The sequence below is a fragment of the Mesoplodon densirostris genome, chromosome 9, assembly GCF_025265405.1.
Source record: "Mesoplodon densirostris isolate mMesDen1 chromosome 9, mMesDen1 primary haplotype, whole genome shotgun sequence".
NCBI classification, from domain to species: domain Eukaryota; kingdom Metazoa; phylum Chordata; class Mammalia; order Artiodactyla; family Ziphiidae; genus Mesoplodon; species Mesoplodon densirostris.
In genome coordinates this window covers 102963062-102981962 of record NC_082669.1, presented here as the reverse complement: position 1 = coordinate 102981962, position 18901 = coordinate 102963062, and the positions used below count along the sequence as shown (strand labels likewise).

The following is an 18901-nucleotide window of genomic DNA, read 5'->3' as shown; positions in this document are numbered from 1 at the left end:
TTGAAGAATAAAAACCATATGAGCATCTCAATAGATGCAGAGAAAGCTTTCAACAAAATTCAACACCGATTTATGATAAAAACTCTCCAGAAAGGAGGCATAGAGGGTACTTACCTCAACATAATAAAGGCCATATATGACAAACCCACAGCCAACATCGTTCTCAATGGTGAAAAACTGAAAGCATTTCCACTAAGATGAGGAACAAGACAAGGTTGCCCACTCTCATTCAACATAGTTTTGGAAGTTTTAGCCACAGCAATCAGAGACGAAAAAGAAAGAAAAAGAATCCAAATCGGGAAAGAAATAAAACTGTCACTGTTTGCCGATGACATGATACTATACATACAGAATCCTAAAGATGCCACCAGAAAACTACTAGAGCTAATCAATGAATTTGGTAAAGTAGCAGGATGCAAAATTAATGCACAGAAATCTCTTGCATTCCTATACATTAATGATGAAAAATCTGAAAGAGAAATTAAGAAAACACTCCCATTTACCATTGCAACAAAAAGAATAAAATACCTAGGAATAAATCTACCTAAGGAGACAAAAGACCTGTATGCAGAATAGTATAAGACACTGATGAAAGAAATTAAAGATGATACAAACAGATGGAGAGATATACCATGTTCTTGGATTGGAAGAATCAACATTGTGAAAATGCCTATACTACCCAAAGCAATCAGCAGAGTCAATGCAATCCCTAACAAACAACCAATGGCATTTTTCACAGAACTAGAACAAAAAATTTCACAATTTGTATGGGAGCACAAAGGACCCCAAATAGCCAAAGCAATCTTGAGAAAGACAAATGGAGCTAGAGGAATCAGGCTCCCAGACTTCAGACTATACTACGAAGCTACAGTAATCAAGACAGTATGGTACTGGCACAAAAACAGAAATATAGATCAATGGAACAGGATAGAAAGCCCAGAGATAAACCCATGCACATATGGTCACCTTATCTTTGTTAAAGGAGGCAAGAATATATAATGGAGAAAAGACAGCCTCTTCAATAAGTGGTGCTGGGAAAACTGGACAGCTACATATAAAAGAATGAAATTAGAACACTCCCTAACAGCATACACTAAACTAAACTCAAAATGGATTAAAGACTTAAATGTAAGGCCAGACACTATAAAACCCTTAGAGGAAAACATAGGCAGAATGCTCTATGAAATAAATCACAGCAAGATCCTTTTTGACCCACCTCCTAGAGAAATGGAAATAAAAACAAAAATTAAAAAATGGGAGCTAATGAAACTTAAAAGCTCTTGCACAGCAAAGGAAACCATAAAGAAGACGGAAAGACAACCCTCAAAATGGGAGAAAATATTTGCAAACGAAGCAACTGACAAAGATTAATCTCCAAAATATACAAGCAACTCATGCAGCTCAATATCAAAGAAACAAACAACCCAATCCAAAAATGGGCAGAAGACCTAAATAGACATTTCTCCAAAGAAGGTATACAGATTGCCAACAAACACATGAAAGGATGCTCAACATCAGTAATCATGAGAGAAATGCAAATCAAAACTACAATGAGGTATCACCTCACAGTGGTCAGAATGGCCATCAAAAAATCTACAAACAGTAAATGCTGGAGAGGGTGTGGAGAAAAGGGAACCCTCTTGCTCTGTTGGTGGGAATGTAAATTGATACAGCCACTATGGAGAACAGTATGGAGGTTCCTTAAAAAAACTACAAATAGAACTACCATACAATGCAGCAATCCCACTACAGGGCATATACTCTGAGAAAACCATAATTCAAAAAGAGTCATGCACCACAGCGTTCATTGCAGCACTATTTACAATAGCCAGGGCATGGAAGCAACCTAAGTGTCCATCGACAGATGAATGGATAAAGAAGATGTGGCACATATATACAATGAAATATTACTCAGCCATAAAAAGAAACGAAATTGAGTTACTTGTGGTGAGGTGGATGAACCTAGTGTCTGTCATACAGAGTGAAGTAAGTTAGAAAGAGAAAAACAAATACCATATGCCAGCACATATATATGGAATCCGAAAAACAAAAAGTGCTGAAGAACCTAGGGGCAGGGCAGGAATAAAGATGCAGACATAGAGAATGGACTTGAGGACATGGGGAGGGGGAAGGGTAAGCTGAGACGAAGTGAGAGAGTGGCATGGACATCTGTACACTACCAAATGTAAAATAGATAGCTAGTGGGAAGCTGCCACATAGCACAGGGAGATCAGCTCAGTGCTTTGTGACTACCTAGAGGGGTGGGATATGGAGGGTGGGAGGGAGGCGCAAGAGGGAGGGGATATGGGGATATATGTATATGTATAGCTGATTCACTTTGTTATACAGCAGCAACTAACACAGCAATATAAAGCAATTTTACTCCCATAAAAATGCTTAAGAGGGCTTCCCTGGTGGTGCAGTGGTTGAGAGTCTGCCTGCCGATGCAGGGAATGCGGGTTCGTGCCCCGGTCTGGGAAGATCCCACATGCCGTGGAGCGGCTAGGCCCGTGAGCCATGGCCGCTGAGCCTGCGCGTCCGGAGCCTGTGCTCCGCAATGGGAGAGGCCACAACAGTGAGAGGCCCGCATACCGCAAAAAAAAAAAAAATGCTTAAGAAAAAATGAACAAAGCTGGAGGAATCATGCTTCCTGATTGTAAACTATATTTCAAATAAAAGAAGACATATAGGTCAAGTGGAACCAAACAGCCCAGAAATAAACCCATGCATATATGGTCAATTAATTTTCAACAAAAAAGACAAAAATATACAATGGAGAAAGGGCAATCCCTTCAACAAATGGTGTTGGGAAAATGAGATGTACACATGCAAAAAGAAGGAAACTAGACCTCTATCTTACACCATACCCAAAAATGAGCTGAAAATGGATTAAAGATTTTAACATAAGACCTGAACCATAAAACTCCTAGAAGGAAACATACGGAAAAAGCTCCTTGCCATCCACTCTGCAGTGATTTGATTTGACCCCCAAAGGAAAGGCAACAAAAGCAAAAAAGTAATAAGTGGGACTTCATTGAACTAAGAAGCCTCTGTGCAGGTAAGGAAGCCATCTTCTGCAAAGGAAACCATCAACAAAATTGAAAATCAACCTACTAAAAGGGAGAAAATGTTTGCCAATATATCAGATAAGGAATTAATATCCAAAATATATAAAGCACTCATACAATAGCAAAAAAAAATTTTTTTAATGGGCAGAGGATCTGAATAGACTTTTTTTCCACAGAAGATACATACAGATGGACAACTGGTACATGAAAATGTGCTCAGCCTCACTAATCATCAGGGAAATGCACATCAAAACCACCTCACACCTGTTAGCATGGCTATTATCAAAAAGACAAGATAACAAGTGCTGTGAAGGCTGTAGAGAGAAGGGAACCCTCGTGCACTGTTGGTGGGAATGTAAATTGGTGCAGCCACTGTGGAGAACAGTAGGGAGGTTCCTCAAAAAATTGAAAACAGAACTTCTATCTAACCCAGCAATCCCCCTTCTGGGTATTTATCCAAAGGAAACGAAAATGCTAACTTGAAAGGATTATCTGTGCCCCCATGTTCACTGCAGTATTATTTACAATAGCCAAGACATGGAAACAACTTTAAGAACTTTAAGTGTCCATCAGTGGATGAATGGATAAAGAAAATGTGAGATTTTGTAAATACACACACCCACACAGGAATATTACTTGGCCATAAAAAAGAAGGAAACCTTACCATCTGCAGCAACATGGACGGACTCTGAGGGCTTTATGCTAAGTGAAGTAAGTCAGACAGAGAAAGACAAACAGGATGATCTGATATATATGTGGAATGTCTCATAGATACAAAGAACATACTGGTGATTGCCAGAAGTGGGGGGTGAGAGGGTGGAAGAAATGAGTAAAGGTGATCACAAGGTACAAACTTCCAGTTATAAAATAAATAAGTCATGGGGATGTGATATACAGCATGATGACTATAGTTAATAACACTGAACTGAATATTTGAAACTTGCTAAGAGAGTAGATGCTGCATGTACTCTATACCTTTAAACTAGAAATAGTTTGACTTTCTGCCTTTAAGAAAATGAAAACACAATATAGCAATTTACTTTTTGAAAAGTTTCAAGTCTAAATGCTGTTTTATAGGATACAATTTTAATAGTAATAATCCTGCCAGGAGTTTCTATTTTAAAGTGTAAATTAGCAATTTTTAAATAGAAAGTTTGTCTCACGTATATACATAAAAAGACATTTTTAAGATCTCTAGTTCAAAAAATTAAAATTGTAAAGACCAGTCACAGTGAACTGATTTTAGAGGTAGTATGGTTTGCTTTAATGCTAACGAAATCTGAGTCACATTTTCTTAACGTATAGCCATTACTCCAACAAGGCTAAGCATCTTCAGAGAATAATTAATGGATGTAGAGCATACAGTGGTTCCATTATGTTGAAGTAGTTAATGATGTCCAGTAAGTCTAATTAACTCCTAGAACTTAACCTAATATTCCAGGATGGTAGGGAACCTTGGGATTCAGCATAATAGGCTTATTAAACACGTATCTGTGTGGTAGAAACAGTACTACGTTAAGTCTTAGAGTGGTTTTATCAGTCTCGCTAAGTCATCCACTTAGCCTACTCTGTCAGGCTGTTGACAGTTCTATACTTCAGGGAAACAGACCAGCATCAATTCTCTTTTTAGAGCTCCTCAAAGTATTGCTTTAACCTCCCATAGCAACATGTGTCTAACAACTTTTGTGATCATCATAGCCTGTGGATTTAACCTCTCTGAGCTTCCTTTTCCTCATCTGTAAACTACAGATAAAAGCCTGCTGTACCTTGAACACTGTAAGTGCTCAGATAATGTCTTGAATGAATGAGCATTACTCCATCCCAAATACCACCTCTTTGAGTAGCATCTCCCAGACAAAGTTTGTTCACTCCCTTCTCGTTTACTCTCTGTTTTGTTGATTTTTAGATACATTTGCATTACCTTTTAAATAATTTATTTATTTTTATAAGATAACCAGTGTCCATCCACAGATTCTTGGGAAGCCAGGCCTCTGGGGGATTCCTCCCCATTCCACTAGAATATACAGACCATTCCAGCTCCATCCTTATTAGCTCCTGCCTCCTGCTTCAATCCTATCCACTGAATTGGACTATATATATGTCTTCACCTTTTACTAAAATGTGAAGTCCTTGAAAGCAGACACACTCATGTTTGTATCCTTAATGCCAGCACAGGGTATAACCTTCATAAATATCTGTCAAACAAATGAGTTTGCACATGTATGCAGATGACACCTGAAATGATTTTAAGCATCACACATAACCTAGCCTGGCAAAGTTTATCTCATTCTGTCTCTCAGCTGGCTATAAACTAGTCACTTGAATTAAGGCATTTGCTTATTGTTCAAATCATGACATCTCTCTTTTTTCATTTTAAAAGACTCTTAAGGTAGGAGAGGAAAATCCGATCTACTTTATTGACAAAATAACGGAAGAAAGCAAAAGGGATGGAAATTCCTTGAATACTTACTGTGTGTTAGAATTTTGACTATATAATCCATACAACTTCTCTGTGAAGCAGACATTATTATCCACATTTTGCATATGAGGAAACTGAAGTCAGAAGGTCAAAGAACTGAGTTCATATAGAGCTAGAGAGTGGTAAAGCCAAGGTTTGAACCTAGGTCTGATTTACTAACCTCATCATGACAGGGTTCATAGTTTTTGACAGCAAGATGCCTCCTCTGTAAAAAACACCTGAGCAGAACAATCACACAGGTGCAGAGGGAACAGATGCTTCCTTCTCTTGCTTTCCAATGCTTGAGAGCATCAGAGGCCTCCAAAGTACTCCTTTACACTCTGTCAACCAGTTCAAAAGAGCACAGCCCACTAAACCAGCTTGCAGAGTAAGGTAAGAAGCCAGGACAAATGGCCCTACCTCCCTCCAACTGACAGGAAAAGAGCTGAATACTTGAATTCTACCAATTTGCCAGCCTCTGCTTTGCAGTCTTCAGTCTTTCCAGCTTTGGAGAAAAGCTATAGGACACCACTGAAAGCAATAGAATATTAAGTGCCTAATTCTCAACCTTTCCTTTGGGAAAGAAAATACTTTGAAATAATGGATGAAAATTATAAAATCAGTTTTCATGTTTCTCATATTTTTAAGTTCTGTTTCTCTAAAATATGAAAAGCTCAGAGTCAGACTATGCCTCTGTGTTCCCTAATATAATTCACATTAAATTTCATTGGAAGAGGAACTTAACCCATCCTCACCAGCCAATATTCTATCATTAGACTACAACTGTCCTTAAAACAAATGATCATGCTTTGAAGCAAATAGATAAGACACAACTTTTACATTCAAACAGAGCAAGCAATTTTAGGTTATGCTTATCACAGATTACACGGTTGCTTATAGTTTTACACATGGCTATCACTTTTATTTTTGTCTATAGTTAAAAACAGGGCTTGATCTGAGTGGTTGTCTCAGAACAACTATGTCTAGCTCTGCTGTACTCTCTGCAAACAAAAATGGAAAAAATCTGAATCTAGATAGGTTCTAAATGTTGAATTGAAAGTAAATGTTCAGCTAACCAAAGTTTTGGACGAGTCCTCTGGAGTAGAAATGAAAAAGTAATTTGTGAAGGAGTGACATCATCAAGATGGAAACATAGGTCATTCCCAACTTCAGTCCTCTTCACAAGAAGACCAACTAATAACTATCTATAGACAAGACACCATTGTGAAAATGCTAGAACACAGGAGTGAGGCTGAAGGCACCCCCTGTATCACAGAGAATGAGATAGGACCGCATTAGAAAAGTTAAGAGGAGCAGCTACACTCTGACCACATCACTCCTCCCCCAGGCTGGCTCCCCAGGCCTGCAGTTCCTCCGGGGGAAAAGAAAGTCCAGGTGGACACCCAGCTCCTCCAGCATCATGGGTCATGTCTCAGGATGCCTTCTCAGGTCTTGCCTTATGGGCATCTAAAGGGACTTGGGGACGTGACTGTGACAGAGAAGGGGGAAGGGATTTATAGCAACGAGTCCTCGGATTGTGGCCCTGTTCCTACTCCCAGTGGTGCCCAAGTAGAAGTCCCAACCAGCACCTCTGATCATCTGCAGAGCCAAGATCGTGGTCCATTCTGACCAGGGAACTTGGCAGGGCACAGATCTGCCTGATTCAGGACTCCAGACAGTGAGCCCTTGCCAGCCATGGAGCCTGTTCTGCCATGCCATCTGGACAGGAAAGCTAATTCATAGCCCCGCCCATTGCTGAATACCGCCTCCAGCCCTACTGACCAGGAAACCTCACCAGAGCTCCTGGGAGTCTGTGTAGCCCATCCTGCAACCACAGTTACAGCAGCACTTGAACGGAGAGCCTAGCCAGTGGCCCTGCCCATCTGCAGAGCCAGGATGGTGGCCTGTCAGGCCAGGGAACTTGGTGCATGATTCTGCCTAATTTGGCCCCCAAATAAGAGACGTGTCACCCTTAGAGCCTGTCTAGTGGCTCCGCCCAGGCAGGGAAACTAATTCATAGCCCTACCCGCTGTTAAATACAGCCTTCAGCATGCCCAACCAGAAACCTAACCAGGCACATGGGAAACTGTGTAGCCCAGGGGTCCCCAGCCCCTGGGCCGCAGACCCTATTAGGAACTGGGCCGCACAGCAGGTGGGGAGCAGCAGGCCAGCGAGTGAAGCTTCATCTGCTGCTCCCCTTTGCTCCCCGTTGCATCACCGCCTGAACCATCCCCCCACCTCCCGCCCCGGTCCGTGGAAGAATTGTCTTCCACAAAACCAGTCCCCAGTGCCAAAAAGGTTGGGGACCACTGGCATAGCCCATCTTACAGCCCCACTTACAGTGATACCTGAGCAGAGAGCACAACCAGTGGTTCTCACCATTTGCACTGCAAAACCAGCAACTCTGCCTGGCCAGAGAATTTGGCACACAATCCTGCCTGATCTGGCTCCTTAAACAATGGGCTGTGCTGGCCATGGGGTCCATTCTGCTGCCCTGGTCAAGCAGGGAAGCTACATCATAGCCCCAACTACTGCTAAATATAGTACCGAGTTCTGACCATCCAGGAAGCCTGACCAGAGAACCCAGGCAACCACAGAGCCCCATCCAACAGCCTCAGTTAGGCAGAGAACCAAGCCAGCAGTCCTATCCAACTGTTTTCAGCCACAACACATACCCCACAACCTCAGAGCTCAGGCAGCGGCCTTGCCCACAAAGAAGACCCTAATAGCAGGTTCCCCCTGCCCAAGGAGTCTGTCAGTTCACATGTCCAGAACCCCAAGCTGAGCTGACTGGTGAAGTACTGTCTCTGCCAAGGCATACCTGTAAAGTCTAGAAGAAGAGACTGTTTACTCAAATGTGCAGATACCAATGTAAGAAATCAAGGATCAGGAAAAATCAGGTAAACATAACACCACCAATGGAAACTAATAAAATGCCAATAATTGACCCTAAAGAAATGGAAATCTATGAACTTCAATGAATTCAGAATAATCCTCTTAAAAGAAGTTTAGTGCACTACAAGACAGATAACAAAATTCGGGGGGGGAAGATTGCATGAACAAAACGAGATGAAGAAAAAAAATAGAAACCATCAAAAATAAACCAAACAGAAGTCCTAGATCTAAAGAATACAATGACTGAACTGTAAAGTTCAATAGAGAGCTTCAGAATCAGAATTGACCATGCAGAAGAAAGAATCAGTGACAGAGAAAGAATCAGTGACAGGGTATTTGAATTTATCCAGTCAGAGGAACAAAAGAACAAAAAGAATGAAAAAGAGTGAAGAAAGCCTATGGAACTTGTAGGACACCATCAGAAGAAACAATATCTGCATTATGGGTACCCAGAAGGAGAAAGAGAAAGGGACAGAAAGTGTATATAAAGCAATAATGGCTGAAAATGAGAAAAGAAATGAACATACAAATCCATGAGGCCCAAAGGACCCCAAATAGATTAAACGAAATAGTTCCAGAAGTCAAAGACAGAAAGAGAATTTTCAAAGCAACAAGAGAAAGCAACACATTACATACAAGGGAATCCCCATAATGGGCAGATTTCTCAAAAGAAACTTTTCAGGCCAGGAGAGAATGGGTAATATATTCAAAACATTGAAAGAAAAAAAAAAATCTGTCGGGCTTCCCTGGTGGCGCAGTGGTTGAGAGTCCTCCTGCCAATGCAGGGGACACAGGTTCGTGCCCCGGTCCGGGAAGATCCCACATGCTGCGGAGCAGCTAGGCCCGTAAGCCATGGCCGCTGAGCCTGTGCGTCTGGAGCGTGTGCCCCACAGCGGGAGAGGCCACAACAGTGAGAGGCCCACATACTGCACAAAATATATATATATATATCTGTCAACAGCAGTACTATACCTGGCAAACCTGTCCTTCAGAAATGAAGGGGAGATAAATAAGTGCCTGAACAAACAAAAGCTGATTGAGTTTATCACCACTAGGCCTGCCTTACAAGAAATGCTAAAGGGAGTTCTTCAAGCAGAAATAAAGTGATGCTAATTTACATGATAAAATCAGATGAACACAGGTATAAGACTTCCTGGTATTGGTAAATAATCAAAGTTATTTAATATGGTAATAGTGGTGCATAATTCTCTTACAACTCTAGTTTAAAAGTTTTAAAATGTATTTTAAAAACCCCATAACTTCAATAGTCTGTTACTGTATACATAATATAAACAATATGTAAATTGTAACGTGATGGAGGAGAAGTAAATTGTAATTTTAGAGATGCTATTGAAGTTAAGTTGTTGTCAGCTTAAAATGGGATATTATAAATATAAGATAGTTTATATAAGGCTCATGGTAACCACAGAGGAAAAACCTATTACACAGAAGATCAGGATCAAGTGAAAGTATACCAATACAAAAAAAGTCATCAACACAAAAGAAGACAGCAGAAGAAGAAGCAAGGAACAACAGAGCTACAAAACAGTCAGCAAAACAAGGAAGAAAATGGCAATAGTAAATTCTTATCCATCAATAATTACTTTAAGCATAATGGATAAAATGCTCCAATCAAAGACACAAAATTGGATGAATGACTTAAAAACAATATCAAACAATATACTGCCTACAGGAGACTCACTTTAGCTTCAAAGACACAGACTGAGACTGAAAGGATAGAGAAAGTTATTTCAAGCAAATGATAACGAAGTAAAAACAAAGGTAGCTATACTCAGACAAAATAGACATTAAGCTAAAAATGACAGAAAGAGAAAGAACTTCACTATATAACAATAAAGGAGTTAATCCATCAAAAAGATACACCAATTGTAAATATTTATGCACCCACCCAACATCAGAGCACCTAACTATATAAAGCAAACATTAACAGAATTATAAGGAGAAATAAATAAACAACAACAAATAGTTGGGGACTTTAATACCCCACGTTCAATAACCAATAGATCATTCAGACAGAAAATCAATAAGGAATCAATGGATTTGAACAACACTGTTGACTAAGTTGTAACAGACATATACAGAATACTTTGTCTGACAACAGCAGGATACACATTCTTCTCAAATGCACACAGAACATTTTCTAGCATAGATCATGCATTAAGCCACAAAACAAGTCTTTGCAAATTAACCAAGACTGAAATCATACCTAATATCTCCTCTGACCACAATGGTATGAAACTAGAAATTGGTAAAAGGAGTAAAACTGGATAATTCATGAATACATGGAAATTAAACAGTACTATCCTGAACAACCAGTAGATCTAAGATGAAATTAAATGAGAAATTTAAAAGTATCTTGAGACAAATGAAAATGGGAACAAAACATACAAACTTATGGGATGCAGCAAAAGCAGGTCTCAGAGGGAAGTTTATAAATGCGTACCTCAAGAAATAGAAAGATCTCAAATAAACAACTGAACTTTTACACCTCAAGAATCTAGAAGATGAAGAACAAACTAATCCCAAAGTTGGCCAAAAAAGGAAATAAAGTTTAGAGCATAAATAAATAGAGACCAGGAAATAAATAGAGAAAACTTAATAAAACTAAGGGCTGGCTCTTTGAAAAGATAAACAAAACAGACAAATCTTTATTGAGACTAACCAAGGGGAAGAGAGAGATCCCAAATTAACACAAATTTAAATGAAAGAGGGGACATTACAACTGATAATATAGAAACACAAAGGTTCATAAGAGTCTTCAGTGACCAACTATACACCAACACATAGAAAAAGTGGATAAATTACTAGAAACATAGAACCTATCATGACTGAATTAGGAAGAACTAGAAAATCTGAACAGACCAATTACTAGTAGGGTATTGAATTGGTAATCAAAAATCTCCCAAAAAAGAAAAGTCCAGGACCAGATGTCTTCACTGGTAAATTTTACCAAACATTTAAAGAAGAATTAACAGCAATCCTTCTCAAAATATCCAGAAATACTGAAGAGGAGAGAACACTTCCAAACTCATTTTACAAGGCTAGTATTACCCTGATATCAAAGCCAAATAGGACATTACAAGAAAAGAAAACCACAGGCCAATATCCCTGATGAATATAGATGCAAAAATTCTCAACAAAACAGCAAACCGAATTCAGCAGCACATTAAAAGGATCATACACCATGACCAAGTAGGATTCATCCCTGGGGTGCAAGGATGGTTCAATATATGCAAATCAATAAATGTGATATATTACATTAATAGAATGAAAGATAAAAATCATATGATCATCTCAATAGATGCAGAAAAAGCATTTGACATAATTTAACATCTGTTCATGATAAAAACTCTCAACAAACTAGCTATAGAAAAGGAATGCACCTCAATACAGTAAAGTAAGGCCACATATATCAAGCCCACAGCTAACATCATACTCAATGGTGAAAGACTGAAGGCTTTTCCAACAGGACAAGGATGCCCATTCTCACCACTTCTATTCAACACGGCACCAGGTGTCCAAGCCAGAGAAATCAGGCAAGAAAAAGAAAGAAAAGGCTTCCAAATTGGAAAGGAAGACCCCAAATTATCTCTGTTTGTAGATGACATGATTTTATGTATAGAAAAGACTAAACACTCAACCAAAAAAAAAAAAAAGGTCAATGAATTCAGTAAAGTTGCAGGATACAGAATTCCACATACAAAAATCAAAAGTATTTCTATACACTAAGAATGAGTTATCTGAAAAATAATCTCATTTACAATATCATTGAGAACAATAAAATACTTAGGAATAAATTTAACCAAGGAGATGAAAGATCTCTACACTGAAAACTATAATATATTGATGAAAGAAACTGAAGATTAAAATAAATGGAAAAATATTCCATGCTCATGGATTGGAAGAATTAATATTGTTAAAATATCTATACCACCCAAAGCCACCTATAGATTCATTGCAATCCTCATCAAGATTCCAATGGCATTTTTTACAGAAGAAAGAGAAATCCTAAAATTCATATGAAACTACAAAAGACCCTGAATAGCCAAAGCAATCCTGAGAAAGAACAACAAAGCTGGAGGCATCACATTTCCTGAATTCAAACTATATTATAAAGATATAATAATAAAAGCATTATGGTACTGGCATAAAAACAGACACATAAACCAATGCAACAGAATTGAGAACCCAGAAATTGAGAACCAACACATATACAGTGAGCTAACATGAAAAGAGAGCCAAGAATACTCGATGGAGAAAAGACAGTCCTTTTAATAAATGGTGCTGGGAAATTGGATAGTTACATGTAAAAGAGTAAAACTAGATCCCTATTTTATATCACTCCCAAAAATTAACTCAAAATGGATTAAGAAATTAAACATAAGACCTGAAACCATAAAACTCCTGGAAGAAAACACAGGAATAAAGCTTCTTGACATGGGTCTTGGCAAAAGACCAAAGCACAAAAGACTAAAGCACAAGCAACAAAATAAACAAGTAGGACTACACCAAACTAAAAAGCTTCTGCACAGCAAAAGAAACAATAACAAAATGAAAAGACAGCCTAAGCAATGGGATAAGATATTTGCAAATCATATCTGAGAAGGGGTTAATATTCAAAATATATAAAGAACTCACACAACTCAAAAGAAAATAAAATAAGTTAAAAATGGCCAAAGGATCTGAATAGACATTTTTCCAAGAAGACATACAGATGGCCAATAGGTACATGAAAAGGGTAGTTAACATCACTAGTCAGGGAAATCAAATCAAAACCACAATAAGTTATCACCTCATACCTATTAGATTGGCTGTCATCAAAAAGACAAGAGAGAACAAGTTCTGGAGAGGATATGGAGGGAAGGGAACCTTTGTGCACTGTTGGTGGGAATGTAAATTGGTACAGCCACTATGGAAAACAGTATGGAGGTTTCTCAAAAAAATTAAACATAAAACTACCATATTACCAGCAATCCCACTTCTGGGTATATATCCAAAGGAAACAAAATCACTATGTCAAATAGATAACTGCACTCCCATGTTCATGTTCATTACAGCATTACTTACAATAGCCAAGACATGGAAACAACCTAAGTTTCCATCGACAGATGAATAAAGATGCGGTGTATATACAGTGGAATACTGTTCAGCCATAAAAAGGAAACCCTGCCATTTGCATCAATATGAATGGACCTTGAGGGCATTATGCTAAATGAAATGTCAGACAGAGAAAGACACGTACTGTACCATCTCACTTATATGTGGTAGCTAAAAAACTCAAATTTATAGAAAAGATCAGATTTGTGGTTACCAGAGGCAGAGGGTGGAGAGAATGAGGTGAAGGTGGTCAAAAGATAGGGACTTCCAGTTTTAAGATAAATAAGTACTGGCTATGTAATGTTCAACATGACGAGTATCATTGCCAAGGCTGTATTGTATATTTGAAAGTTGGTAAGAGAGTAGACACTAAAGTTCTCACAAGGAAAAAAATGTAATTATGTAAGGTGATGGATGTTAACTAAACTTATTTTGGTAATCATTTCACAATATATACATATGTCAAGTCATTTTGCTATACACCTTAAATTTATACAGTGTTACTATATGTCAATTCTCTCTCAATAAAGCTGGAAGAAAAAATAATAAAAGGAAGTAATTTGTTGTATTGCTATCTGCAGGAAGTTATCTCTCTGCCAGTCTTATGTATTTTATTTCTTGATCGACCCTCACACATTTGGGGAGAGGGGAGTTCAGTATTAATTACAAATATTTTCTTTAAAAAAAAAAGAGATTTTCTTCTAAGGGAGACTTTTGAAAGTTTTGTCCAAAAGCATGATTCTTTGGAGAAAACATACTCCAAAATAATTGTAGTGACATAGTCAATTAAATTTCATGATTTTGTGTTTCAGTTTATTCATCTTAGTTTTCTATCATTTTTATTCTACTTTCCATAAAGTTGGAGATAATCAAATGAATTTCACTGTAACCTTTAATTAATTGTAACTATTGTTATGGACTGAGTATTTGAGTCCCCCCAAATTCACATATTGAAGCCATAACCCCCAATGTGATGGTATTTGGAGGTGGGGCCTTTGGGAGATAATTAGGGTTGGATTAGGTCATGAGGGTGGGACCCTCATGATGGGATTAGTGCCCTTATAAAAAGAGGAAGAGGCAGGAGATCTCTCCACCAAATGAGGATACAGCAAGAAGGCAGCTGTCTGAAAACCAGCCAGGAAGACAGTTCTTTCCAGAACTCAACCATGTTGGCACCCTGATCTAGAACTTCCCAAGCTCCTAAACTGTGAGCAATAATGTCTGCTATTTAAGCAACCCAGCCTATGGCATTTTGTTATAGCAGCCCAAAGCCAACTAAGAAATGTTTAATAACTGGTTCTTTTAACATTACAAAATAAAAAGAAAACATGATTTATAAGCCTGGATAATAATGGCCTTAAATATTTCATGCAAAGTAAAAACTGTACCTTCTCATACCCTAATAAAGCTATTTCACTTCTTTTCCCATTTAAGAATTAATTAGGATGCAACAATGTCTTAGAAAAACCAATATATATAATATAGTCGTCTACCTAGGATAATCCAAAATCCATAGTCTGCCTTCAGAAAATCAGAAAGGAATTTATGTGCAACTACAAACTAGAGAAATAATTTTGCACTCATGTCCTTTGAGCCCAGGTAAAAAATAGGATTTTAACTTAATTAGTTGCCAGAATCTTAAACACATTGTTTCACATTCAGGTGGGTTGTGTGTACCTTGTGCTTCACTGGGGGGTTTCCACTGTAAAGCTGGTCCACTGAAACACCCTAAACTGCCCTTCTGAATAAATGGTATAAAACGTGTAAACTGTTCCCCAGCCCTTCCCCAGAGGGCTGTTGGCAACCCTGGGCCTGGGATGGATGTCAGTACGGATCTGGTGTGCACCTAGATTCCAGGCACGGTCACCCTTCAGGAGAGCAAGGCTTCTTTCCTTGACAGATTTCACTATCTATGTCTGGATTTGTAAATTTATGTGCTTATCATAAATATCATTCAGAAACATCATCTCAGAAAAGCCCCAGATTAATGAGAGGCGAAAGCTTCTTGCACTGAGTTACCTGTTAGGGCAACAGTCACACGAGGTTCCCTCTGTATTCCTGTAGTTTTACTCTATAACTTCATGTTTGCATTAGTAAACGTGTTGACAGTTTACTAATCACGTTAGTAATTAGTAAAGAAATAGTTTGAGTTTTAATAAGTAAACTGTGTGAATTACTGATGTTATATTATCCTATAATACTACTTCTGAATTTTTAAATTGCCTTTTCAAGATTTCCTCAGAAAGATAACAGGCTCCCTCTAGCGGGAAGTGACCATTATAATTGAATTATTTACTCCAAAGCTGTGTAACTTCATAGTTGAACTTTGTTTGAAGGAAAAGGGGCCTTTTCTGACTCTTGACATTTGTTTATTTCTCTCCATAACATTTGTTTACTTTTCTCTTTCTAATTTCTTAGCGAAGAAATCGGTACTGATTATCAAGGAATGTTTGTAGGACAGTCATGGTTTCAAGTCATGTTGATAACGTGAACTGCTCTTTTATAAGCAAAGGGAAGTGAGGTTACCAATGGATGCCCAGGCATTAACTTCAACGAACTTGTTAGGAAATATATATATTATATATATATATATATATATATATATATATATATATATAATATATATATATATATACACACATATATATATGTAACTTATATGTAATTATGTAATTTATAAATTTGTAATTTATGTAATTTATAAATATATAAACTCTAATAATATAACTTAACTCCAAAGCCTTTATTTTCATAATTAAGCAATTTAAAGGATTATCTCATTTTGTGCCCTCATCATATGCTGAGTTTAAGTGGCTTGCTCAAGATTACACATTTGGAAGTCTGCTTTTTGACCTCCGAGTTCTGATTAATTTTACAGAAAGCAAGCCTTGTTCACTTTGGCTTTTCTTTATGAGAAAAAATGACCAAAATCCCATGCTTTTTTTGAAAGTAATTAGCTTTCTGCCCATATCATTTATAATTGAAACTAAAACTGTATTTTTATAGAGCTTAGTCAAATAGAAAAATGTTAATTCTGGGGCTTCCCTGGTGGCACAGTGGTTGAGAGTCCGCCTGCCGATGCAGGGGACACGGGTTCATGCCCCGGTCTGGGAAGATCCCACATGCCGTGGAGCGGCTGGGCCCATGAGCCATGGCCGCTGAGCCTGCGCATCTGAAGCCTGTGCTCCGCAACGGGAGAGGCCACAGCAGTGAGAGGCCCGCGTACCGGGAAAAAAAAAAAAAAAGTTAATTCTGAATCATCAAGAAAAATTAAAATTGCACCCAGGCAAGGAAGTAACCTATTACAAATATGGGTTTTGGTTTTACAACTGGTAAAGAAAAAAAAAATTAATGAAATTTAGTATTGAGAGTGACATATATCCCAAACTGGTAAATAACCAATAACCAACTCCAGGAAGACTGGTTATAACAAGTTATAGAAACTTTCAGGTTTAGAATCTCATATCATACATTTCACCTATCCCACATTAAAAAAAAATTTTTATTGTGGTAAAAGTCACATAAAACATACTGTTTTGACCATATTTAACTGTACAGTTCAGTGGCTCTAAGTACATTCATACTGTTGTGCAACTCTCACCATCATCCATCTACTGAATTTTTCTCCTAAACTGAAATTCTGCCCCCATTAAACACTAACTCCCCATTCCCCCCCGGAGATTGGGATTGACATATGTACACTCCTAGGTATGAAGCAGATGGCTGGTGGGGGCCTAACTGTATAAGCACAGGGGGAAAAAAAGGTACAATCTGTTTGCAGGGCAGGTATTAAGTTAACCTAGCCCGCATTTTACAGATCATCTATCAAAGTGTGTGCTTAATTGCTTTTTGGTAACTCTTGACAAAGCCATTCTCCACTGGAGGGAGCTTGGCTCTCACCAAACTTGTTTTCTTATTTTCTTACAGCAAATCACAGGATTAGCTTTGGAACACTGGTCAGCACTTCCAATACCTATGATGGATCTGGTGTTGTGACTGTGGAAACAGACCATCCCCTCCTCTGGACCATGGCTGTCAAAAACACCCATGACTGACCTCCGCAGCTGTGCCTCTGACCTCATTTGCCAACAACTTCATGCTCCACGAGAACAGTTCACCTTGGTTGGCAGGAATCTAAACCTGTCCCTGAGAAACCCGCTAGTTTTAAATATGTTAATGTTTAGATCATCCAGGTGACATTATGAATGACAGATCTCAATTGTACAGTGAGGGGGGGGGAAATCATTATTTCTTAAGAAAGTAAATTACACTCAGTTGGAAAACTAATGTAGATTATTCCACTCTAAAATTCAGGACTGATCATTCTTATGTTATTAATCATTCCATGTATCCTAGAAAACTGTTTTTTGCTTTTTGGGGTTTTTTTTGCTGTACGCGGGCCTCTCACTGTTGTGGCCTCTCCCGTTGCGGAGCACAGTCCCCAGACGCACAGGCTCAGCGGCCACTGCTCACAGGACCAGCTGCTCCGTGGCATGTGGGATCTTCCCGGACCGGGGCACGAACCCGTGTCCCCTGCATCGGCAGGTGGACTCTCAACCACTGCGCCACCAGGGAAGACCTAGAAAACTGTTTTTAGGTTTGAAGCTGAGAAGGCTCTGTTGAGGCTCCGTGGTGTCCAGCACATAAACCTCCTCCTGTTCATCCTTAATTGCTTAACACCGAAGGCTACTTCTGTCTAATAATATTAGCTCTCTCTGTATTATATGTATTCCCTTTCACTGAAAAAATAATTCCTTCTAGCTTGGGATGCTAGAACTGCACCATTTTATTCTGGCCTTAATGGTTTTTGCTATTATCTTTTCGTAATAAATTCAAAAATGATTGGCCTGATTATTAAAATTTAAAACAGGCAGAACCTGCCCAGCAGCTTTACATAGTGCAAAGCCAGTGTTGCCCTAAGGAAAGGGACCAGCAGCAGGAAAGGGACCAGCAGCTCTCTTCTTTCTGGTGCTACAACAGAGTGACGGTTGCCTTGTAAGTGGAGAGTGAAAGTGGGATCAGGTGAACTAGCATGCAGTTGTGCCTAGTCAATCATTAGAGATAATTGTTCGTAATTTATGCAGATATATGTGAAATTGAATCCAGATGTCAAATAAAAATATTTAGTTATCCATGTGCCTGGGGTCCGTTTTTAAGAAAACAATCCATTTTCTCACCTGTATTTTATAATGACCAGTCTTTCCTAATCAGTGTTTCTGTACAAAAAAACAAATTTGCTCAAAAGATGATTAATAGGTATAGTTCTTCATGCCTCTGATTTTGGGGAGCAACCCAGTGCTGTCAACACTTTCTCTAACCATGGAAGTTACTTTCTAGGGCACATGTGCCACATGTTTACACT

At 38.5% G+C, this 18901-nt stretch overlaps 1 protein-coding gene across 1 annotated transcript in view; it reads left to right on the top strand.

Annotated features, from left to right (window-relative positions):
• Positions 1-18640, top strand: part of TPK1 (thiamin pyrophosphokinase 1) — a 350278-nt gene extending 331638 nt beyond the window's left edge. Inside the window, exon 9 of the mRNA XM_060108529.1 lies at positions 17467-18640. Coding sequence (XP_059964512.1) covers positions 17467-17594 — 128 coding nt within the window. The 3' untranslated portion in view covers positions 17595-18640. The remainder of the gene's footprint in view (positions 1-17466) is intronic.
• Positions 18641-18901: the final 261 nt, after the last annotated feature.